The sequence below is a fragment of the Strix uralensis genome, chromosome 2 (assembly GCF_047716275.1).
Source record: "Strix uralensis isolate ZFMK-TIS-50842 chromosome 2, bStrUra1, whole genome shotgun sequence".
In the NCBI taxonomy this organism is placed as follows: Eukaryota; Metazoa; Chordata; class Aves; order Strigiformes; family Strigidae; genus Strix; species Strix uralensis.
The window spans coordinates 134,143,734-134,170,256 of NC_133973.1; the positions used below are offsets into that span (position 1 = coordinate 134,143,734).

Below are 26,523 nucleotides of genomic sequence, written 5' to 3' on the forward strand. Positions count from 1 at the left end.
TTTGCAGGAGTATAGGTCAATTCAAGTCCGTTCGTAAACAATGATTAGATTTAAGATTCTGTATCAGCTAATGGTAATGACTGAATTTTTTAGTACCAATTTAGTTGTATAAATTAACAATGGAGAAAGTCTTACAGATAGCACCCAACAGAGTTCCTTACCACAAAGTTGTAGAGTTCATTGAAATAGGTATATTTTCTGTATTCCAATTAGTAGATAAGGAGACCAAGAAGAATGAACTTTTAAAGAGGAAAGCTAGAGCAAATGCACCTTTACTTTCCAATTTTCTTTTTTCATCGGGAATTGTGCGGGAGATTATTGCACACATGCACATACGCATACAGACACACAGAAACGCAGTTCTCATATATCTTGCCAGGCGACGTCATATCCTGTTGGTCACACAGCACCAGGGTTAATGCAACATGTGTGATAAAAATTGCTTTCCTTGGGCTTATTGGTGTCAGCCTTAAAAAACATGTTAAATTCTTGTCATGCCCAGGGCCACCAAGATAAAAATCCATCCTTGGAAAATGTTCATATAGTTCTTCCTTTAAACCATCATTTTCTTCATTAAGGGGTAAAAATGTCTCTGTAAAAGATAGATATTACATCAGCTGTCACATGATACAGGCTTGTACCTTACTACAGACGAGGGCCTCCTTTAATGCCTAAGAAATCGCTGATTTGTCTTTTTCTTAGCTTTAAAACACATCAGGAAGAACCAGAGAACTAAACCTCAGGCTACAACACCTGAAATTGTTAAACATCCATATATTTTAGATCTTAACGAATTAAGAAAAAGTTATCTGGCACAGCTATGTAATCAAAATCCACTTTGAATGTTCTTCCTTCAGCTTGTAACTTGTTTGTCTCACTAGCCTTGCAGTGTAGTGAGAAATGTTAGTCTGGGGCAATTGAAATTATGGGAGCACAGGGTCTTCAAAGCTTGGCTTCAGAAGATAACATCAAAATCTGTTCTGGCTTAATACTAAAATTGCAAACCTACTCATGAAGGCCTTAACTCGGTCCTTTACAGTCATTCCAGGCCAGGAAATGGTTTGTACCAGCAGGGATTTCATCCTCAGCCTTGAAGAATCATAACATGCTGATTTGTGAACTTGTGATCTTCCCCATTTTATTTGTGTGGAGAGAAGTAAGTTTTCTCTCTGAGGGAATAAAGTATGTGCAGCCCAGCGCTGTTACACAAGGCTATCAGGCTCTGCCTGGCAGATATCTGCTTTGTGAATTGTGAGGGAATAAGTGAATCCAGAGGATCAACAGTGTTAACAAGAACTATGGCTGTACAAAACATAAAGTTTTTTATGTAGTTGGGATTATGAGTACAGATTTTAGCCTACCCATTGCCAAGATGAACTTATCCTTTAAAGTCTTCTAAGATTTTTATTAAAAAATGTAATAAAATACTAAAAACAGCCAAAACATTTGAAATAAAAATATTCAGGAAGGCTTTCATTTTAATACCCTTTTACTCCCTTTCCCTTTGTTTATTGAAAATGTGTATAAGAAGACACTGATGTGGTAGGAAAAAAGATAGTAGTTGACATGGACTGTAGTTATTTTTGTAGAGAGTCCAGTTCTTCAAAAGTCCAAATATCTTTATGGTCAGCAGATGAAAAGGACATACTAAAGGGAGGGAAAAAACTCCCCATAAGACAGAAAATATAATTTATGTTTCAAATATGGATTCCTACTTACAATCTCATAGTTGAGGAATTGTCTTATCACATTTCCCTGGCCAGCCAAAGATCCATAAAACTTCTATCAGCTTCGGGATGTGTTTAGGAACTGACTTATCGCCACTTCCTGTATGCAGCAGTCCATGCAGTCTTGGTCAGATACAATGTCCAAGGGAGACATTGAAGGAACTGAAGACATGCGTTCTAGCTGTCATTTCAAACTTGGCCAAAACCAGTGGAAATGGTGATATCATCAGTCTGGCTCTGACCATTAGATCACAAAACGTTTGGTCTGATTAGGTCATGTCTCAGGCTGAGAATAGTGTGTGTCCAGTGGTGTTACAAGCAACCCCTGGTCTTCACTGACCTTAGGCATACTGTGATGAGTAAAGCTTCTTTCTCTCACATCAGCTGTGCCAGCATCAGTGCAAATTTATGGACCCCCTCAAAGGGCAATGGGTAGACTATTCCATTCCCTATTTGTTTTCTACAACAATCAGGGCTAATTCCCAGCATGCCAATTTTAGTTCAGCATTCTTCCCTATCTCCAAATGTGACCTCAGCAGTCACACCATGAGCTCAAAAGTTCTTTTTGTTTGGATCAATTGTGCTTTGTGTTGTGGACTTTTGTGACTGAAAACAGCAGTGATGTACTGGACTCTGTGGGGTTCATGTTAACTTGGCTAATTAGAAGAATGGATGTTTCACAGCACCACAACAAGCTGTTAAATTCCATGGTTAAAACAGGCTACTGTTAAAATAGCGTGTTTTGAGGATGACTAAGCAATTAGCATGTTTGCTTCTATCACTGAAAACAGATTCTAAGTCTCAGGTGGCCAAATTTTGGCTTATTCTCTGACTTTGCTTTTGAAAGGAGGAGCCTTAGAGCCCTTACAGTTTCTGGACTTACATAATGCCAACATGGGGGCTGGTCATAATTTAGCCTCTTCCCTGAAATAGAACATGTGTCATGACATTGCTGCTTTTTTAAACAATATTAAGTCACTTCTTTGACAGAGTAATTCAGCTGTCACTGAGGAAAAAACTACTGTCCTGCAAGAGTGATGTCAAGTGGTTCCTCAAGTTCTCTTGGAGATAAAACCAGCTGATCAAGCCAGCTGAGAATCTGAAACGTCATAGTCACTGCATGGAATAGGTCATGCTCGTAAAACCATAAGAATCAGTGTATATTTCTGCAGGCTTAGAATTGCTCTATGGCAGTTATGCAGCTTTTGAACTGAAGATACATGAGGTTCAATAAGTTTGGCCAATCAGTCTGTAACCAATTCAGAGAAGACCATGTAGACATCCTCTTAGTTTTGTGAGTCTAGACCTCTGCTTCTGACTATTCCCTCTTTTAACCAGAATACTGCTGGAACATCATCAGGGTGGCTACTTGTGTATAGTCAGGCTCTGCCTGTGATCTACCTTGATTAGGCTGGATCAAGACTGTCCTCTCATACCTCATCCATTTGGCTTAGCAACGGTGGGTGTGCGTTCCATGCCATGGCTTCTCCACTTCCATTCAATCAAGCTGGAGCTCATCATGATCAGAGATTCTGCAAAGGTTTATTGGATGTTTTCAGCGTCATCAAATCATGTTTCATTCCAATTTAGAATGGCTGAGATTAAATAATAGGGAAAATAACCTAGGAGTCAGGAAAACAGAATAACATAAAAAATGACCAAGCAAAAATAACATAAGACCAGTGATTGTCATATGGTGGATTGGTGTCTATTGAAGGACAGTAATCCACAATCTAGTAAGTTGTCTGAAGTGGATGCGCTGGATTTAGTGTAACCTCTCTGCCCCCTTCCAAGCTGCAAGGTGTTCATACTCTAAAAGCTATGATCACAGTTTGCACTAATGAGCACCTTTCTAATGATCTTGACAGATGAAAGGTTGAGAAGGCTTTGGAGAGAGTTTTGCTTCTTTTCTGTAAAGGTGATCCTGCCAGACGGGTGTTGGGTCATATGGACAGAACAGCAGACACAAAGCTTTTGGAGCAGCTGCTGCTGCAACCCGTTGGTGTGGATAGACAGACATCTAACCTCTGGATATGTCAGCTCAGCACGTTTCATACATGTTCTGTGTCTCCTTTTGAAAAAGATTAATAACAGTAAAAGTTCCTTAGTGCAATGTTGTCTAAAGAAGAAGTAAACCATGTTGGGACTGTCGGTATAGTAGTGCCAAGCTCTGAATAAGGGAATCCCAAGCAAATCTAGCTTGTGATTGCTTCAACACATTTGTAAATGCTCTGTTGAATTCATTTTAGACAAAACCAAACTGTACAGAATTGGAAAAGAAATTAGGTTTTTTTAATGACTGTAAGCATGAGCAAAAAGCTTTTCTACACTCAAATTATCTCCTTATGGACACAGAGAGGAAATTAAAATTAGTCCAGAGAAGAATCCTTGTTAAGAACTTCATTTAATACATTAGGAATTGTTTCTTCTCTGGGAAGTTTTAACTTGCATCCCAGAAAGAATAGAGATCCAATTAAGCATCAAAGAGAAAAACATAATCCTGCACTTTGGGATATTTATTTGTATTCAGCAAATCTCAGCTCCAAGACTGAAGTCCATCAATATCTGGCATTTCATGTCCTGCTATTCAGCAGCAAGAGACAGTTTAAAATAAAGTTCAGAATAATAAATAAAGGGAAGATTGACACGAGTACAAAAGTAAATCACAGCTATAGAGGAGATGCTTTAGACACAATGTGATGGTCAGTCCCTAGCATTTAAGGCGAGGATGAAAATAGGGTATAAATATTGTAGAAACTAGAGACTGATAAAAGGCAGCAGACCAGTTTAATGGAATTTCATCTCACAGAGTTATAGCTTTTCAGACAGGAGCTGGAAAACCTTTATGCAAATATGAAGCAAGCTGAAATTGCACTTAGAAGTGAGATTTTTTTTTAACAGGCATCCCAACTGTACCACTGTACATTGTGCAGCTGCACAGATTGGGTAAGAGCTGTGACCCATTAGCACAGGGACTGCTAATGACGGCTCCTGTTCTTACTGTTACTATTTCTTGCAAGAACTCCTAAAAGTCCCATTGTGCTAGGTGCTGTATATTTACAGAGTAAGAGGTTCAGTCTTGGAGGACAGACATACGTCAGTTGAAATATATTATTATACCAAACTCATTCATTACTCATTTTAGAGGTGGAAGGTGGGTTCCAGGACAGTTATGGGACCGATCTCCTGGATCTGCTCAGCACCATGTGAGCAGCTACTCTGTGGACTCTTCATCTCCAAGTTAGGCAGCTCAGAGCCACCTAGATTCCTGATCTGAGTCTCCAGAGAGAGACGAAACCTGGAAGAGGATTTGCAGAAGCCTTGCAGTTAAACACAAAGCTGCTTATGCAAGCAAAGTATTAAATACCAGGAAGAAAATGGGGGAAAGGGCTGAAGTGAGGTTAATCTTTTGTGTCTAGCTGAGGGCCAGAGATGGGTGCTTTCTTTTATTAGGGATTTTCCACCAACCCTTCTAGAGATAGAGAGCTAAGCCAGCTCAACTGCTTAGAGTAAAAACTCTCCTCTTCTGTCATGCACATGTTTTGTGCATACCCAGTCTTTTCTGCAAGTGCAGAGTTGTCCCTTCTGCATATGTATTGAAGACCTGTACTCAGTCCTTCTTCTTCAGAGTCTAGCAAGAATCAGCATTTAGGCCAACTCAGGTATCGTGCTCAGGGTCACGCTGTAACGCAGGATATGCCTTCCCCAGTGCAGGCACTCCAGGATGCTCCTCAGGGCTTCAGGTTCAGTAGGTGAAAACTCAGGTGTCCTGAGTCACATTTCAAAACCGTTGCTGAAGGTCAGTGTTCTTCCTGATGAGGGATGATAGTGAAGCTGATGGATTAATTTTCAGTCTCTGGAGAGCATCCTTTAATCTTGATTTCCTCATGCATGGAAAGAAAAGAAATAATTGTTACCTTTCAGATATATTCAGTTTGCTGAGCTGTGTAAAATGCATTGAGATCTTTCAGTGGAGTGGACAGTTGTCTCAGTACCAGAAGTTTAATTACACTCATAAAAGCAAACAGGTTTTATATTTATTGACATAAGTAATTATTATTTCTACATTAGTAATATTTACATAATAGATGTATGTTTTAAAAATAGGTAAGCAGATTATTTGCATAAAGACATTAAATTATGCAGACATTGCTTTTAGGACATGATCTCTGAAGGAAAAAACACACGACCTTCAGTTAGTGACATTGACATAAGTTTCACAACCGTTCCCCAGTCGCTGCTGAAACAGGATGGTTTTCAGAGGTTTTGTGCTACAGGTTTGTTACTGGCAAGGACAGAAAATTCAGACCTCTGCTTTCAGGTTTTGTCTTGCTCCATAGTTTGAACCTTTCCTTATAACATTTGTAAAAAGGATCGTTTTAAAAGCTAATGAGCTTTATGTCTTCTTCAGTTCCAGCAGAGGAGTTCATATGTCACTACAGAATTATCAAATCACATAAATGAGAGTTTTATAACACTGCAAAACACATTTCATTATGAAGAATGTATTTAGCACTTCACAGCTCTCTAAATCATGCCAGTCATGAACCTCCTGGTTTTTCCATCCATATCTTTATATTAGATGCTTTTCCCAGATATTCCCCATAACTTGCCTTCTAAAGCAAATGCAGGTTGTGAAAACAAGGCTTAGCTCCTCAGCAAACTCAGCCTCTTAGCTCTGTGCATTGCCTCTCTTCTGTGCTTCTTTTCTAGAAAAATTTGAGGCTGGAAATTGCCTCAGATGAGCCAACTTGAAATGGGAAAATCCCAGTTAAGACAGATTTTTAATTATTAAACTTTCTATTAATATGTTGAAGGTCAGTTGAACTGCCCTAGTTTTCAGGAAGCTCTAAGCAATTTCACCTGATCTTATATTTTAGCACTAAATAAATCCATATTTATTAAAGGATTTAGCAGGCAGGTCAGAAGCAGCTAAATCTCTGATTCTGCATCACATGAATGCTAAAGAAAAATTTTCATCTGCATTGATCTTCTCTAAGCTGGAAAGCTTTAAACTGTTGTCAAGCCAATTTTAGGATTTTGGGGGGATAGGGGTAAACATGTAAAAATGGATTTGCCATAAATGAAGCACAAATTGACATCATTATCCCTTTCCCAACCCAATTCTTTAACGTAATGTGAAAATAATATGAAATTCTGGATTATGCCACTTCCTGTGTTGGAAGCTACCGTGTCTGTTATATCAATTAAAAAGGACCATGAACAAAGCATTACACTGGTGGCTAGTGTTTGATAGGTTTCTTTTCCCACTTCTTTTTTGAAATATCAAAGACAACATAGCAGACTTTTTATTCTTAAGGGGACAGATTTGGGTCAGTGTTTAGCGGGATATGCAGAAAAAAAAAAAAAGAAAGAAAGAATCAGGTACAAGGCTTTTATTTGTATGAGTAATTGCTTTAGTATTCTTACTTCTGAAGTGCTGTTTATGCACTGTGACCTCATTACACCTGGCACAGTGCAGATGCAGAACAAAAGGATAATCTTGGCCTCAGATGGCTGAGATTCTTAAACTTAAGTGAACAACAACACACAGAGATGCTGATGGAAGTGGAATAAAATTACAGTACAATTTTCGTCAGTGCAATATGGAGAAGTTAAGGCACAACAGCAGCCACTATCAAGATTTTGGGGAGGTTTCAAGGTGGATTATGATTTTTAAGAGAGCCTTGAGGAATTCTGAGGCAGCTTTTACAGACCAGAGGGAAATCTCTCCCCCAGTCATGAGAGGATAATGAGAAAAAGAAGCCATTTGTCCAAAAGCTAGCCAGCAGGCAGTTGAGGCTGGCCTTATGGGCTGGTTCTGCACAGGGATAAGCAGTGATGGAATAGAGCAGGTCCTGAAACTGAAGATGAATAATTTCTTTTTTGATGATTTGCATGAAAAATAACCAGAATCCTGTTGGAATGGCATTATCATTTTCTAACGATAATGTTTATGATGCACCTGAAACCCCTGGGTGAACCATCCAAAACTCAATAGTGCCTTGATCACAGTCTGTTCCATAAGTCCTCCATGAAAGAAGTTTCAGGTGAATCATCCTCTGGAGTTACCAGCCTTTCCTCTTTGACCCACAGAGGGCAGCTAGGCTCAATTTAGTTCTTCAGGTAAGAGTGCGACATAAAGTGAGGTGAAATCCAGGCAATGGAAGACACCAATCCTAGGCAGTAACATGGCAAAAACCCAGATGGTAGAGTAGGAATGAGCTTGATTCCTTAGATGAAACCCTGCATCCATGAATAAGTTAACATCCATCAGTTCCCTCTGGTAAGTGCAAGTGTCAGGGAGCAAAATACAGGGTATTACTGAAGTCCAGGTATTTCCCACAGAGGTGCATGGGCTGATTGTACCTTTTGAGGACAAAAAGCCTCATATTTGCTCTTAGAACTGGGCACCAGATTTGCTCAGAAGATCCCCTTCCTTCAAGGAACTACAGGCATCTTTGAGAGCTGCATGGCAAAATGAAGTAAAACACAATGCACCTCTAGGAAGGGATAAGGAATGGCTAAGCTGTTCATACAAACAGTGGAAGAGATTAAAGATGAAAGGAAATATTTAGTCACCTTTTGGGAACAGCTGGTGTGAAAATATTTAACAGGCAGGTCTTTTATGCACAAGCACAGTGTTCTAACTAAGCTTAAATAGGCAGGAACAATGTAGTGCAGCTGGCCAGTCTGTGAATACTGTAATAGAATTAAAAGCTTTCCTTCTCATTTGCTCACGCAGCTCAGATGGTAGCTAATCATGTCCTCTAATTTTAACAACAGAATTGGGAAATGTACCAAAAAAAATGCAGCTTGTATTAAGAACAGAGGTGGCAAATTCTGTCCCTGGGACTGAATGACGAAGAAATGATTCACCTGCCCTTTTCTGTAAATCAGCCTTAGTCGTCTTGAGCTGCCCGAAAAGACCTGTATTTAAGTGGAAACTTAATCTGAAATCCATTTTGATCATTTCTTTTGAGTGCCACCAGAAAAGTAAAAGCTTCTCTGACTATTTAATCACCCATTAGAAACCTGTGAGCATTTAAGAGTGCCATGTTATGAAGGGCCAGGGCATACAGCAGGATGTGTGTGTAAGGCTATTTAAATTGTATGGTTCCCATCTATCTTTAAACTGGCAGCTAAATGGAAGATTTAGATTTGAGAGTTCCTGGCTCCTGGTTCCCTGTCAGAAATAATTAAACTACATTTTAGGGAGACTGTCGTAAGTAGTTTGCTTGACCAGTGTTTTTCACAGCTGAGGGTCTTTATTACAACTCTTGGGGCCTGGGAATCCAAACCACCTTATATATCTATTATATATGAATTACATTCACAACCTGGAGCTTGCACTCTCTTGCATGTGTGGGTGATGGTATGGCTGGGGTCTCAGCTGGCTGGGAGATGAAACCCCCAAATGTTCCTAGCGTTCCCATTCTGAGTTAGCCTAAGATCTGTTTGGTTTAGATCATGCAGTGCGTGTCCCTGGCCCGCATGTGCAAAATTGTTCCTTGGCAGCATGTTGTCTGAGAAATATTTCAGTTGAGATATAAATGTCCCAGTGGGTTTTCCATCCCTTTTCATAGGAATGACTCTGCCTTTCAGAAAGTGCTTTTTTTTCCCTCTCTTCACCATTTTTTAATGTCACTCCATTATCCTAGTTTCACACCTTTAAATGACTCCAAGAAGGCATCTGACTGTCACTCCAAATAGCTTCCTTTTGTCTCTGCTTTTTTTTAACTCCACCACCAGCCTGTATATATCTGACCTACTATGAGCTGCATTTCCCTGTCTTACCCACAGGACACAAGACTGGATATCAGGACATCTAGGAGGTCCTCTGCCTGTCACAAAGTTCACATAGACTTCTAGACCTAAAGATTTTACTTCTTTATGCCTTGTCTACTTTATCTGCAAGGTCCTGCACCTGGGTCAGGACAACCCCTGGTATCAATACAGATTGGAGGATGAAGGGATTGAGAGCAGCCCTGCAGAGAAGGACTTGGGGTGCTGGTGGATGAAAAGCTGGACATGAGCCAGCAATGTGTGCTCACAGCCCAGAAAACCAACTGTATCCTGGGCTGCATCAAGAGAAGTGTGGCCAGCAGGTCAAGGGAGGGGATTCTGCCCCTGTACTCCACTCTTTTGAGAACCCCCTGCAGTGCTGTGCCCAGCTCTGGGGCCCTCAGCACAAGAAGGACATGGACCTGTTGGAGCGGATCCAGAGAAGGTCACAAAAATGGCCAGAGAAGTGGAGCACCTCCCCTGTGAGGACAGGCTGAGAGAGTTGGGGTTGTTCAGCCTGGAGAAGAGAAGGCTCCAGGGAGACCTTATAGTACTTAAAGGGGACTACAGGAAAGATGGGGACTAACATTTTAGTAGGGCCTGCAGTGGTAGGACAAGGGATAATGGTTTTAAACTAAAAGAGGGTAGATTCAAACTAGATATAAGGAAGAACTTTTTTACAATGAGGGTGGTGAAACACTGGCACAGGTTGCCCAGAGAGGTGGTAGATGCCCCATCCCTGGAAATATTCAAGGCCAGGTTGAATGGGGTTTTGAGCACCCTGATCTAGTTGAAGATGTCCCTGCCCTTGGCAGAGGGATTGAACTAGATGACCTTTAATGGTCCTTTCCAACCCAAACTATTCTATGATTCTATGATCTCTGAAAACAGAAATAACATCTTAATGTCAAAAAATAACTACTAGTACTCAGTCAAACTCATTAGCATTCTCAAACCAAAGATAAAATATTAAGTAAATAATAGTAAAGTCCTTAAAATGTTCACATGGACTTTGGAGTCACAAGGGGCTGAGTCCTCCAAGATGCCAATTTTCTTGTCCTTCTCTGGAGATGCATGTCTCTTTGGAAAATTTCAGAGCTTCACAGGTGGCAGCAGAGGAGGTTATTTGCAGTGCACATCGCTGGCTTGAGGATATCAGTGGTATCCCCATTTTAGAGGTGGGACCCTGAAGGTCAAAGCTAGGGAATGGGACATAATGAAGATGTGAAGTAACCGAGCTGGCATTCTCTGGATTGCTTGGTAAAGTGGGAGCAAGGAAAATTATATGCTATTTAGTATTCAGAGGTGTAGAGTTCAACACGTGTGAATAAAGAATGTAAAGCAGTCACCAGAGGAGTGGTTTCAGTCCAACACTAGAGTAGCCCTATGGTGAAAGACTGCTGGTAAGCACCAGAGGCTACAACAATACTTTTCGAGTTTGGGCTTAAATACCAGCAGTCTCAGACTTTGCACTTTCTCAAGGCATTTTTTTCTCAGCTTGCTGAAATTTTAGTACCATAAATCTAGCTTTTTATTTTTTATCTGCTGTTTCCTTTATCCTCCCCCAGACTTTGTTCATCAGGTCAGCCAAGGAGAGCCAATTTTTTTTTTTTTTTTTTTTTTTTTTTAGTGCAGCTTTATTGCTACAATAGCTAACTTGCAGGTCCTGTGTGTTCACATACCATCCTGACCGGCCCACGCTCCGTTGCAGTGCTGTCTGACAGTTGGGGAAAGGAGTAGAAAACACACACGGCTGGGCTCCAGCCCTTTAGCAAGTCGATAATTGCCCATCCCTTATGTTCATAACGGGCACTGTAGTATGATATTACCTCCCTCGCATCTAGGAGCTGTGAAAATCTGTGTCTCGATGCCAGATGCAAAGTAAAAACTTCTGACAGCCACTCAAACGTCCTTCCTCAGCCGTGTCTTAAGTGATAGTGTAATTTCTACTGACTTCCAATAAAGCTTACATTAGATTCTGTTATATTTCGGCAGCAAGTGGTATGTGCACATCCTTGCTTTAACACCCAAGGTGCCCAAATCCTTTTGCAAGTTTGACTCTAAAAAGGACAGACAAGTTCCTGAGTATCTTAAGCACACTTGCACTCCAAAGTTCTTTCATTAGAGATTTAGATATATAGGACTAAATGTTTGAGAGGATTTGGAGACATCCAAGACACTGCAGCAAAAGGAATTCAACTGGAAACTGTCCCACCACCCTGAGCTGTATAGTAAGCAGGAACTAGATGTTGTGGTTATGTCACATTTGGAAAATGAGGTGTTTTCTAGACGTGCAAAGCATTGCTATTATTACCATCATAGTTACCACTGTCTAAAGAACTCTCTGATCCTTGGAGACAAGAGTCCATTTCAGCGTAAGGGACTGAGGACATTGCAGCTCTCTCCTGTGGTGCAAAACTTTCCTCCTGGAGTTGAAGTGGATGTTCCAGCCGCATATCAGGAGCATGTCAGAAGTCCCTGAGCAGCCCAAGCTTCCTGTTACTGGCAGTATTAATTAGCAAAAGTCTAAAGGCAACTTAAGTAAGGCTGAATTTCAGTCAGGTGTGATGTTAAGGCAGGCTGAGTAGTTCTGAATATTTTATGTGCAGCCAGTGACCCAGAGTAAATGTCTTGTATAATACCAGTCGCCCCTCCACCACAAGCCTCGAGGCCTGAATCCTGCACTTAATATGTTCAGAGGCACAAAGAGAGGCGCTGGAGATGGGCTGGTGGCTGAGGTATTCTTTCTGGGGTACATATCTGGGAGAACAGAGAAAGAAGGTGCTCTGCAGAGTACCCTGGAACCCCTTTCTGGGCTTCCAGCCCAGGCCTGCTCAGCATTTCTTCTGTTCTTCTCTTCTCTCCACTCTCCCCAGAGGGAACTGTGTCCCTACCTTGTAAAATCCATAAAATGGCTCAGTCAAGCAGAAGGCTTGAATCTGAAACATTTGGAAAAGTTCGATCCAATTTAGAAGCACCAGGCAGGAGTCAGAGAGAAGGGGAAAGACCCAACAGTCTGAAATACAGTCTGAATTGCCTCTCATCTGATTGAGGAGAGTGCAGTCATGGTTTATGAGAGATCGAAAGTGAGCAGTCAGGTGATGAGCCTGAAGAAGTAGAAATAGATTCATTTCATTTCATCTACGGTATGACACCACATCAGTATTCAGTTTTATTTTTTTCGTTGAAACCAGTCCTGTATAGTAATGGTGGTAACAGGCACTTTAACACCTGACTCATGGGTGCCTGTTCTCCACCAAGTCCCAATTTTTCCAGACAAATACAGGGCATATGAAAACATGAAGTTTCCCAAATTCATGCCAAGGGCATGCCAGGTTTTAGCCAAAAACCTAGTACTGGGCAAAAATATTAGGCATATCTGTGTCCTCATGCCCACTGGGGCTCACGGAGGGTGGGAAGGCCAGCACCCCTGAAAAGCCAATGTCCTTTAGCTGTTCTCTTTTTTGGAGGTAAGTACTGGAATATCCAGCCGTGACTCCATGCTTCCATTAACTTTATTAAGACTTGGGAACAAGCACCATCCTTTCAACTCCAGTGCGTGTAGCTCACAAAAAGAGCGTGTTGGTACCTCCAAATGCCTGAGAGGGGATTTTTAATGGGGTGGTGGGAGAACAGGGACATAGCAGATGTGCAGACTCAGTCAAAACAGAAATACTCTATATTAGTTTTAAAGAGATAAGAGTTTTAATGAATCCCATCCCCAGAACTGTGACTTAACAAGCCATAGACAGGCTTTGCCAGCACTTAACTGTAGCATCAGTAGTTTATCAGCACATTGTTTCCACACTTAACCAGATTATAATTAAATGTGGCTTTTGTTCTGCTTATTGGAAGAGCCTTCCCCTTCGGATCTGGTGGTCACAAAAGCTTGAGGAGTGCAAGAGAATTAGAAAGCAAATAGGAGGATCAATCACAGCAGACCTCTGCAATCCATGTCCATCTCTTTTTTGTAATATACTTATTAGATTCTTATTGTCAGGAAGGATTAGTGTTATGAGCTCCAGGAATTCCTTTCATTGCCCCGTAAGGCGAGGTAGTGAAGTGTGGCTGCTTTTCTTAACAATAACACTCTGGATTTCCCCCCCCTCTCCCTTCTCTCCACCTATATCCCCTCCTCTCTCTTCTCTCCTCTCCCACAGAGATTTGTGCAGCGGACTGCGGAGGACATGGCATTTGTGTCGGAGGCACCTGCCGCTGCGAGGAGGGATGGATGGGCACAGCCTGTGATCAGCGAGCGTGTCACCCACGCTGCAATGAGCACGGGACATGCCGGGATGGCAAGTGTGAATGCAGCCCGGGCTGGAACGGAGAGCACTGCACTATTGGTAGGGAGAAAGAAAAAACGACTACTTTTAAAAGAATAATTGATGATCAGGGAGGAGAAAAGGCGCATGCTTAATTGAATATGTGTGACTTAGTGTAGCATGAGCACCTTTGTTCTTGGATTTCAAGTTCTGACATCATACATTTTCATGTGAAACAAGATAAAATGTCCTTTCATTTGCTGATAACATGGCTATATATATTTTTTATTATCAGATGTGAAGTACACCTATGTGGTGTTTGATCTCAGAGACAAGCCGTCAAATGTCAGCTACATGCTTTTAAAAACATCCCACTTTGCCTCTCTCAAAAGGTCTTTCTGTGGCCTCCAAGACTTCTCTCTACTATGGCGACAGCATTTTCAGAAACATGCATCTGATTTAAAGTTTTCTTCCCTTTTATTTGCTCCATTGTTTGCACTGCCACTTTGCTTGCCAGTATAAAAAGGAAACTGCAGTCAGATGACTTCTGGCTGGTATTTAACTCTGTCTTGCTTATCCCTTGTCTGCTCTGCTACCTTTCTAACCATTTCGTTTCCCTCTCTCTTTGGTTCTGTATGCCTCATGCACCTGGCACTTACCTTGAGCTCTCAGTGTCATGTCTATTGCTATTATTAACAAGATGCCACCAATATGCTGAAATCATGCAAAGAGGCACAGTTCTCACGTTAAGCAATTTGCAGCATCATTAATGAACTGGCTTGGCTTTACCTTCCTCCTTCATCTCACTTAACTCCTTGATGCATTTTCCATTCTTCCTTTTTTCTGACTGTCATGCATTCAACCACTTTAGTCCCCATTCCGTAGTCATGCATTAAAACTCCCCAGGTACCATTTATTATACATTAATGGAAAACTAAATTAGTGAATCCAGTTCTGCTCTCAATAATGCCTGTGTGGACCTGAAAAAAATCCAGAGTTAGAATTCTCCTCCAGTCATTTTGTTTTAATCAGCTTCTTTTAAAGACAAGAAAATTTACCTCTATGTTACTTTCATTATGCCATGATACATATAAATCACACTACATCAAAATTACCCACTAGCAATACCTGTGAAAATGTCAGCATAGTTATCCGTGTGGATTATCAACTTAGTTGTATGTAGACATCACTTTCTGAGCTTGAACACCAGGTAAGTTTGCACACACAAAGACAGACAGGAAATGAAGCCTGATCACAATATTTTAATTTCAGTATTAGGGTAATGGTACAAACCATATATGTGGTGCAATTCTACTTATCATTTATTTATGCTAATGTCACCCTACCACATTATGGTCTCCACATGCATCCCCTAATGAAAAATACCTAGCTCTTAAAACTTCCTCTGTCTCATTAGACATTACATTTTGCATTCTTTTCTATGTCCCTAGAAGCTTTCATTTCTTTTCATGAGGAAGGGATTAAAAAACCCCCTCTCTTCAGTGACTTTAAAATTAAAAGAGAGCAGTCCTGTGTTAATTGGAATCCTGTGTTTCTATAATATTATTTTATAGCCTTGTGTTCAAGTACTTTGTTTTGGAAAGCAACACAGATTCATGAAAGGGTTTTAAATGCAAAAAAGAAAAAAAGAGTTCAGCAAAAGGCCCCAAATCCAAGGGATGATCTTATATGAAAGTCATTTATGCACAAAAAAAGCCTGATTCATACCCTCAGTGCCATTTTATTAGTTCTGCTGCAAAACCAAAATGCCACTAGTTCGGTATATGATATTTCTCCACACAGCTGATATGCCCAGACTGTTTTCGAACAACGAGCTTTTCTCTTTCATGGTAATTAAATTTACCCCATTATTTGTAGTATTCCTCACTCTAAGTGTAAAGAATCCTTGTTATCATGGGAAAGGCCAGCACCGCAATGCAGTCAGCATTGAGATTTTACTGGTGCACACTATCATTTTGTGTGGTGCTACCTTCCTATTGCAGTGCTGCCTTGCTTTAGGAATCATTCTTTAGTACTTAAAGTGCTGGAGCAATTCTGTTTCTTTTCACTTCCCCCCCCCTCATCTTTTTGCATGGTGATTTAGCAACAAATTCGTACATAGTCTCATGCCTATGAAGCTGTAAACAGTATTTCCCACAGAATATTTCATTGATAATTGTGTAGAATGTAAAGGAGATTTGGCAAAGTCATAAATATCCAAGAAAATTGAATAGCTTTAGAAGGAGTAATAAGCTAGTTATATTGGCACAGATGAAAGGACATTGACTTGGAATTACATTAAGTATGTGGAAAGCATTCCCCTTGTCCTTGTGTAACTTCCCTGCATGGCAACTTGTTCTGTTGACAGTAATTCCTTATATGTCTGTGTCATGGCCCGGTTTGCTTTAGCACTGACAAGCATAAAACCCCATTGCTGAAGTGATGCTTTAACAATATTGCCATGTGTGCAGGTGACATGGTAGAAATGGATGATACAAGTAAAGGACACTTCTTCCATTTCCTGTTGAGCATGTCTGAGAGTAAGAAATCCTTTTGTTTTGTAGGTCGTAGGAGGCTCTTTCTTACGGTGTTCAAGGGAACTCTGATCCCAGTGGATTAATTTTGTTTGCTCATACAAAGAGTCATGTTACCAAATATACTAGCTTGATTGCTCACATTCAGAGATTTCATTAGAGGAACCCCAGTTAATTCCCAACCAGGAAATTGATGCAGAAGCTTGCATTCATCATCGTAATTCAGCAAATTTAGCACATCCACGCAAAAGAGTAGAACAGAAAGTTGATTATATAACTGCAGGAATCCTGAAACCCAGCAGAATGGTTCAGTCAATTTAGTCTAATTTCTTAAAGGAAAAAAAAAATGACAACAGCTACAGTGCAAAACTCCTATAATGGGCTCTTCAGAATATTCCAAATTTCCCCTCTAACATTGCAGGAATTCAACTTTCTTCTATTCTGGCTCAAATCACATACAGGGAGTGTGGTGGGTTTTAGGAGCGTTGAGTTTAAAGATGAAATAAACCCTTTTACTGCAGGTTCTGAAAGGCCAAATTACAAGTCAGCTCTATGGTAGGCTACTCTATGGGATTGATTCGCTGGTGGCACCACAGAAAATTTCCTGGGTTTAATAAACAACTCTAGAAATTTCCCAGGGCCACAACAGCCTGGCCTCAAATTTGATACAGTTGATGCTATGGCCTGAATAGTGCCCCAGGTGCTGTGCAACCACCTCAGAGATGCAAAGGGAGACTTCCTCTGCCTACCTGGGCCTTGCACTGACATTGCATCTGATACGTGAATCTCTCTGTATAATATTTTACCAGCAACAAGCCTTAATCACTTGATTCATTAGGGTTGTTTAGAAAAATGACATCAGAGAGGGCTTCCCTGTGCGGTGGAGTTGGGACATTCATCATCCTTGAACAGTGTGGACACAAGGCCAGAGCCATCCCTTGAAGTTCAGTTGCTGCACCTGAATATTACAGGGTCTCTGGAGCGCTGAGGGACCAGCAGTTAGCTCTCTGAACGCACAGCAGCCTACCTAGCAGGATTTTCAAATCACCTCAGTGCCTAATTCCCATTGATCTCTGCAAAAGCTACGTGCTTAACTCCTTTTGAAAGTCTGGTCGTGGCTTGCACTGGTGATGTATGTAATAACAAGTGCCTGGACAGACAGGCAGACAGCCATCCCACACGGGCTTCTGCTTATGGCGCCATCAGGATGGTTTTTGTTTTACTTAGCAAAACTCTGATTTTTGAGAAATCTGCCCCTTTAAGTTTGCCTTTCATCGGCTTTCTTGCATAAATAATCACACATGTTCTGAATAGCCGGGGTTGTAATGAGTGCCTCTCAGTTTCTGCTGGAGCAGCTGGAATCCAGACAAGGCACGTTACAGGTGGATCCTGGTCTCTTTTCCACAACTTTCTAACACATCACTTGTGCCATTTATAATCCATAAAGCAGCTCAGTCCATGCGCAGCCCAATATAAAAAAAGCCCACCAGTGTCTGGTGAAGGTTCTTGCTACCCTCAGCCCAAGAGAGCAGATAGTCAGCTCTCTGCAGCGCTCGGGCTTATCTGCAGCAGGGCCTGAGCTGTGTTTGACCCTCTGGCACCCACCCTGCTTGGCTGGGATGGGTCCCTTTGGGCAAGAGGAGGCCATGGTTATAACAGGCAGTGGAAAATATGTGCTTGCTGCTTTGTTCTGACATGATTTTGCATCAAGCTGAAGGTAATCTAGCCTTAAGTAGTTTGGCAGCATATTTGACAGTAAATATTAAGCACAGATGAACTTCAAAGACAGTCTTTTTCCCTGCCCCCGTGGCATAAACTTGTGCCATCACTGGTTCAGCAATGAACAGCTACTTTCTCCTCTCCTTCAAATTTGTATGATCCCAGTTTAACTCCAGTGATTTCACTGAGGCTCTGCCTACTTCACCCCACAGGGAAGATAAAAGGAAAAAGGATATTTAGAAAATGAAGAAGGAGAGTGTGCTGGGGAAGACGTCCTGCCCAAGGACCTGCCCTCAGCATCTCTCACTTCTCTCTTCTCTCTCTATGAATGAAGAGAAATTCTCATGACCCTTCCCCGTGTGTTTCAAACAAATCAAACTATGTTAGCTCAGGCTGGTGAAATGAGAGGACTTTCAAACTGACAAACGCTCACACGAGCTGCCCCCGTAGCAGATCTGAAGGGCCGGTGGCTTCCAGGAGGGGGGTGGTGACATGGAGCTGAGTGCGGTGCCTTTGGGTGCAGAGGACAGCTTAGAAAAGTATCTTTTCTTCTGAGCCCCTACATAGTTCCTCAGCACGTCCCACATGCCCACAGGGTTTCCAAAGAAATATCTGCAGATGATAAGATGATATTTTAATGCCAGAAGTATAGCATAGGAATGAGGCTATACAGGTTTAGAGAAGAAAGATTCATGCTACCATGAAATATTCCCATAGAAAACCCCCATTGTTTTTCAAATTACCAGATAATATTGGCACATAACTGATATATGCTTGACGTTGGCAACTGCCTCCACTGCCATCATCTGCACAATGGCTGCTGCCCAAGTTTGCAGGTTGAGCTGCTCTGGAAGTCAAAATCCAAGAGACACATTCCCAGGCTTCAGCCACCGTCCAAGCGGATGGCGATGCCATGCTTCTTGCATCGCTACCACCACACTACACTGGGGTGATTAGTTAATCTCCTTCCCAAGCCTTGAAACTGCCCCACACTAGATTAGCTCTGATCCTCCCAGCCCTCTCCGCTTACTTACGATAGTGCTTCAACAGATCCTTTAGATTCACAGGACAGAAATAAAATTACTACAAGGGCTGCGACCTCTCAGGCGGGCAGTCCGTGTGAATGAACCTGAACCAAAAACCTCTTCAAAAGGGTACCAGGACACAACTGAGAGAGAGATTGCAGGCAGCTGACATGAGAACAAGGGAAATAACGTTTAAGCAGGTAATGAAAGGGAGAAATGCAAGACTCGGAGCCTCTTATTTATTAATAAAGACCAGCTGCTGTTAGGACAGAGAGTGCCGCCTGCTGGCATGTGCAAGGGCTCTCCGAGGCAGGACTCCTGGCTTCTGCTTGTGTCTTTGCCACCAACTTTCTGTTTGACCCCGGAAAATCAATTAGAAGGTGGTTTTCCAAATTAATGTTACATGGGAATTAGACACGTGACTGGTCCCACTACATCTATAACTTTCTTTCTTTTTCTTTAGCCCTCCTTGGAATGAGTATATTAATACTTACCTATCTGGTAGAGCTGCCATGAGGTTAATTTAATATTTGTAAAATAATTTGATCTGGGGCTAGAGGATACTGTGTAAATGCAATATATTACCATTAAGAAGATCCAGGGAAAAGCCTCTCCCAGTCTGGTAAGGTCACAGAACTGTGCCTCTTTGTGCGGAAAAATATAAGGCAATCAGGTGAGGAGGAGAACTTTCAAATGACTCTGGTTTTCCTGATGAAAAGAAAAGCAGTCAGTAAAACAGAGGTAGACTGTTGCGAATTAGCAGAGCATTACAATATTCTGCCATATATATATTTATACATATATATATATATATAAAAACACATAAATATATATAAACAACTTTCCTGTTTCTCTTCCTGATCTTAATGAGCAAAGATGACTGGATGCCTAAACACAGCCTTCTTGAGCTCTTTGACTGAGGAGGGCTGTGCTCCACCCTTCTTCCTTTTTTCTCTCCTCATAATCAAGGTTTTTCTTTTCATATCACAGCAAACTCTCCTTTGCCTTTCTAGCACCTGCACAGTCTCGTAGTAAGCCGCAATGCACTTATTCAATCCTACCTTAAATGTCCTGTCTTTTATCTCCCAAGCTCACTATCTGGATAAGGTAGTGAAAGGTATGCTCTTCCTTCCTATTTTTCCTATTGTCTTTGTGTTTCTTTTTAAAAAATGCACCGTGAACATGCTGTGTTGAGGTTGCATCCCTTCCTCATTGTCACCAAAGTGCTCCCTAATGTCTGGAAGGGTGAACTTTCCAGTCATTTTGGTAGGAAATACCTCCGTAAGTGCTGTGATCCTGTGTTAACATCGTATCAGTGTTCCTACCTGTCCCCTTGTCCCTGCCCTCCCCTCCAAATCATCTCTCATCCTCACCCCTCCTACCCAGGTAAGGCAAGTCAGGAGGAAACAAAACTGTCTGTGAATACAGCAGGAGCCCTTGTACAGTGATGTGTTTTATTTAAGTGTCTATGATCCATTTTGTAACAAGCAGGTGAGTGCACTTTCTGTGTGGAGTCTTCATGTTTTTGATCCATGACTGCAGAGTCTTACATGGGAACTTTGAGTAATGAAATTATATTTTTTTTCTTAATGCAAATATGTTATGACCTGAAAGCCTCTGGTTGTATAAATCCGCAAAAATCTATTGAAATTAGTGATGTTGTGTTAATGTACACTACAACAAAATCTGCCCCTATGTTCCTATTTGTAAATGTAAAGCAAGTCTAGGACCCAGGTGTTTCTTCAGTGAAGAAGAAAAGAAATTGAACTGTTACAGAATAGGCGTAATCTTAAAAAAAATCTTAGTTGTTTATTAATCAGAACAATGAGCTAAGTTAATTTAGGACTTTTAAATAGAAATAGACAGTTCCACAATGCACTTAGCTTTCTAAAAATATTGAAATAGCACACATCTAGTTAAATACAACAATCTAACAATAAATATGATTGAGTTGGACACAAATACCTTTCTACATGGCTGATTTGACACTAACAACAACACAGTGCTGACACCACACAGCATCATATGTTTGCTGGTTAAACAAACCAAAAAATCAGGTTGAACAAATCAGTTTCTTCCATAGCATTACCCTCCTTTTCAGGTTGTGAGCAATCAGAAACAGCAGCTGCGAGAGGCTGATGAAGAAGGACAGATATGACAAAATATTTGTCCGGTGAACAGTGAAAATGAAGTCTCTGCCATATAGGGCTCTTGTGGTGTGACAAGAAACACGGTTGCCCTACTTGACTTCACTTCTCTGCATGAATTTACAATCTAATGTTTCTTGTTTCCATTGAGGTTTAAAGGCAGGTTCAGGTACAATCAGGGAAAGAAAATAGGGAAAAACTTTGAACAGACAAACAAATATTAATGATAAGGAAATGTCCAGACTTTAAATAAGAAGACTTGTCTTCAGTGCAATGCAGCAACTAGTAGCTGTCCTTGGACCCCTGTTTATAGATCAGTGGATTGTTCAGTGGTAGTTTTTTCTCGTTGGTTAACATCAGTAAAACATGCTTGACTTTATTTAAATTAGGAGAAAAAAGTATATTCTCCTTCTTAGGTCAAGGAAAGAGGGTCATTTGTTGTGCCCTTATGAAGAAATAGTGGTGGCATCCTCAGAGGAAGGTATGGGCCATTACTAGGGAGTGCAATCAGAAGCTCCTGTTAATGTTCCACATCACAGTGGCTTGCATTTCAAAACCCCAGGACTCCTCCTTTTCATCTCAACAGGTATTAGAGAAGGTTGGATCAAAAGGTAGCAGATAAGCACCAAGGGAATAAAAAAGATGAGAAATCAACCTGCAGAGCCTGGGTCCAGGGACCTTCAGTACTGATTTGCCCATTCAGTGGCCCAGGGTTTTTTTAATAAGTCTTCTGTAGCTTTCATTTTTCCTCTGGATAGCCTTTCGACTCACCGTTATGCCCAAGAATAAGAACACATTATATTTAGTGAGTATTTCAGTGGGTAACAGGTTAAGCAACATATTAAAAGTAAAAGATTTTCTCTTACCACGCATGGCATCTTTTGGAAAGATTAGCAATAGCAGAAACATTAAAAGTACATGTTTCTTACTTGGCTAACTGCATGGTGTGCATTTTTCAAAACTAAATTACTCATGCCCTTTTGGCTTTCTTAATTATTAACCTCTTTCTGGTTGAAATCCTTCCCAGTAATCCTGTGTTGTCAAGGGTGAGCCTGATTTACTGCTGAATCTTTCCTACAGCTTTACAGTAAATCAGTAAGTCAGAGAAGATGCAGAATTGTTTCTAAATAGGACGGCAAGTTTCAATAGCAAACATCAGCATGATTAAAGCAGCAGCTAGAATTAGAGTGGAGTCTTTTAAACTAAGGCCTAATTAACACTGGTAATACTTAAAATGAAAAGAGGTGCCTACTATTAAAGAGATGCTGATTTTAGAGAGAGCTTGTTCATCCAGAATACCATTGGAGCTCATGGTACATCAGTGTAATTAATTTCTATTGTTGGTTATCAATTCTTGCTCTTAAATAACCACAGTAACACTGTAGTGAGGCATATAAACAGCTATTCTAAAATGTAAAGATGTTGAACAACATTTGAATTCAGGGATGGCTGCAAGGTGACTTCTTTGGGCTGCTCCTGAAGTCTGAGAAGCAGTGAGAACCCAAGGCCTGACCACAGGCAATTCCCTCATTTGCACAGTTATAAGAAATAGGAGATCTGGCAAGTAACTTTTTAATCTTCATTTTACAGGATGCATCTGATTAAGTGTTTCTGGATTCCCACCATTGCAAAATATCATGGGGGTAGTTTGAGTTGAGTGTTTTTCAGGACAATTTACCAGGTTTCTCATAATTTGCAGGGATCACCTGATGCTTTGCTCCTCCCCTTCGGTCCTACAGAACTCCTGCAGGTCACTTACTGGTTGTTGTTCTCTCAAGATCCAGGTGTTTGCATCCTCACATGTTGCATTCAGCCATGTCCTGTATATTTAAGAGCCCAACCACTGTCTATCAGGACTTGCTAGAACATCCATCAGTGCTTTCTTACTGACAATGGAGGAAAGATAATAGCCTTATCTTTTAAGTCCAATTTCAAGTGGCAATGAGGCTTGGCTTGAAGAAAGATCCCATTGTACATTGTTTATAATTGGACTAATTAGAGAAGGCCTTAACTGTACAGATCATTAAGAGCAGATTATTTTACCAACAGTCTTAAAATGGCAGGATAATTTCTTACCCTGGTGACAGTCTTCTTTGACTCTGATACTCTCTTCTTGTCTAGTTCAAAATTAGTCCACTTTTTATATTGCTTCCCTGGGCTGTACTGTCTCTTGCATGGCAGACCTGACATCTTTGTTCAATGTCCCACAGTATCATCATCCTTCAGCAGCACGTTCATGTGCGTCAGTTGGAAACTCACATAAAGGGTCATCCCCCTGTCACCGCCTCAGAAAGCCCTACTCATGCATTCAATTCTCTTAGTCACCCAAATACAGTTAAGAAACACAAACAGGAATGATGGATCGTTAGTGACTCTAGCTATGAGACATCAGAACTGCAAGGTTATGGTGGTGTAAATCTGTGAGGATTAAGCCATCCCGCTGTGTTGATATTCAGAAGCACTTCGGAGACAAGATGATCTTCTTGCTTTATTCCCCAGCATGGGGGAAAGGAGAGGATAAAGTTTATTTGTATCATCTTTTAGTCAAGTGCTTTGAGATGCACTGCTTGTGGAATGGGGAAAACTGTACGTTCCTATCTCTGTAGTGTCAGTGATGGCCAAGTCTTTATGCAGTGAACCAGTTCAGAAATGGTAGTACTTATAGGTCCATTCTCCCAAATATATTGGCCTACACATTCATGTTCTCTTCTAACTTTCTGAAGGTATGAGTCCTCTGACAGCTGCTGTTTAGTTGTGTTGTTTTCTATTAATGGTTGCCTTTCTCATTACTTCTGAAAACTGTCTGTCCTCCTACCAAACCCATGACACAGGAGAGATACAATATAATCCTCACAGCACTGATACTTTGCTGTACCTTGTAATGTAATGGTTAATATCTGAAAACTTTTATGTTCATGAAACTGTGAAGAAGAGTTTATCTCATGAGGAAACAGTTCCCTCTGACTTCTTGGAAAAGATTGATCTCACTAGGAACCAGAGATGACTCTCTCCTTGGTGGGAAGGGGCAAACTCACTTTGTAGACTTGAAAGATGCCAAGACAGTGGAGTATGAAATTACAGGTGGGAGTTATCCTACTTCAGGTATCTACAGCACAGATGCTTATATCTCATCTAGTCATCCTGGATTCCCTTAATAGTCAAGAAGAGGAACAGATACTTTGGGAAGGCATAATCTCGTGAGATACTCTCTCCTCTCCTGACTGATGGTTTTCCTCTGTCTGCTTTCTGAGATGCTTGACTTAGTTCCTCTGGGTCCAGATCAAGAAGACTCAGAGGAAATCCTGAAAGTCCATTGAAATACTCTCAAACACATTCCATATAGGCAGTGTATTGCACACAAAATTCAAAGGCATAGGACTGAAAGGGGTCTCCTCTGTTAGAGTCCAGGCTTCTGCTGTCAAGGGCAGCCACATTGTGTAAAACTTCTATGCATTTACCAAGTTCTATGGATAGATGTGAGGCTTCTTCTCCTTAATACTCCTACTGGGAGGCTACTCCAAAACTTTATTCCTTTGATCCTGGAAAATGATTTTTTTTTTCTTTCTAATTTCCAGCCAGAATTTATTCATGCTTGGTTCATGTCCATTTGTTCTTATGCCAGCATTATTCTCTTTAGCTTAAATAGCTGTTTCCCCTTCTCACTGTTTATCTGTTTCATGAATTTGTGAAAAACAATCATAGTCTTTTCAGCCTTGGCTGTGCTAGAGTAGACAAATCAAGCTCTTCTCATTTCCTCAGATGCAGAAGGTGCCTCATCCAAATTATACCAGCTATTTTCTACCACTTCAAATTCCCCCTTTCCTAAGCCTGGGAGAGTAGAGCACATGCAGTTCCATATGAGCTCCTAATTTTTACAGTTATATTAGTTTTTACTTATACTTGCTGGACACTTCACATGAGACATTTGCAGATCTTTTGCTTTTGTCAGCCTCAGAGCAAGTGATCAATCACTTCGGTATCCTTTCCATTTAATAATGTTAGATCTTTACGTTTGTGATCTTTGTTCCAAAGATTATGAAATGCAAAATATAATTGAAATAAAAACAATAAAATGGAATCCCTCTTCTCCCTCTGAATTTTTATTATATGAAACCTTATAGGCCTAACTTAAACCGTTTCCAGGATTTGCATCTGTTCCTACATGTCTTGGAACCAAACCCAGGAGACTTTTTGTCTTTAGCTCCCAGTAAAAACCTATCTTCTTCCCACTGCAGAAAATAAGAGTCTGCTCCAGGGTTTAAACACTACTTGTTGTCTTAAAAACCTGGTGGTATCCAATCCCTCTTCTCTCATCCTTCTGCAGTGGTGTCTTCAACTTCTCATCACCCAGCTCTTTTTGGTTCTCACCACACTCCTGTCCAGGTCAACACCACAGCACCTTTGCCAGGAGTTTCCTGCTTAGCCTCTGCAACTGCAGGATAGAAGAGAACTTTTTAGGATGGGTTATAAGAGTTCAAGGAGTAAAAGCATGAGGTGTGCTCAGTGATGATGCACCAGTCATGCTCTAATGGAGCCATGCAGAATACACATAAAGTGAGGTTTCTTCTGAGGTTTTTCATCTAGATAAACTTAGGCAGATTTATAAACAGAGGAAAAAAGTCCTATTGCTACCATCAGGATGGTCCCATCCGAACTGAATTTGTCTACTCCAAAGTGGGATTATCTACCTAGCTAAGTAATTTTAGCAGGTTGTTTTAACAAGTAATATACTTCTTCCTCTCTCATTCTCCAAAACAGCTGAATGCTTTCAGCTTATACGGAAAGTAAGTAAAAAGAACAAACACATAAATTAGCTCTAGCATGGGAAAAAAATCAGATTAAATGGTTAAAAGTTTGGCACTGTTGTAAGTAACTGAAGGCAGGATATTAAAATGGAGAATTTTAAGAAGCCTCGCCTATAAATAGCTCTTCTGTAGTATAGAAATACTAATATAGTGTATAAATACCAAAATACACACACACAAGAATGTTCACACATACACACACATGTTATATTCCCCCCCAGAACACACATTTTAAAACACGGAAATGCAACAAATATGTTTGTAAATGAAAAAATTATTTAAGATCCTTTTAAAGGACTTTTTCCTTACTATCTTTGTTCCTTTCTCGATTTGCTCCCTGTAAATCTGTCACTTATTAAAAAAACAATCCTAGAAAAGATGTTAAGTCCACCAGAAACAATTCTTTATTTAAAAGGCATTTCTGAACTACCTTTCCCTAGCTCAGGACGCACGATGACGTGGTGTGCTCTACATGCTGTCTCAGCACTTCTGGGGCAGACCCTCCATGCATCATGT

The 26,523-nt window shown here is 40.8% G+C and overlaps 1 protein-coding gene across 1 annotated transcript in view; it reads left to right on the forward strand.

Annotated features, from left to right (window-relative positions):
* The window catches only part of TENM4 (teneurin transmembrane protein 4), a 508,662-nt gene that overhangs the window by 364,696 nt on the left and 117,443 nt on the right, over positions 1–26,523 (forward strand). The window contains exon 14 of the mRNA XM_074860410.1: positions 13,673–13,858. Within this exon, the coding sequence (XP_074716511.1) occupies positions 13,673–13,858 (186 nt within the window). The remainder of the gene's footprint in view (positions 1–13,672; positions 13,859–26,523) is intronic.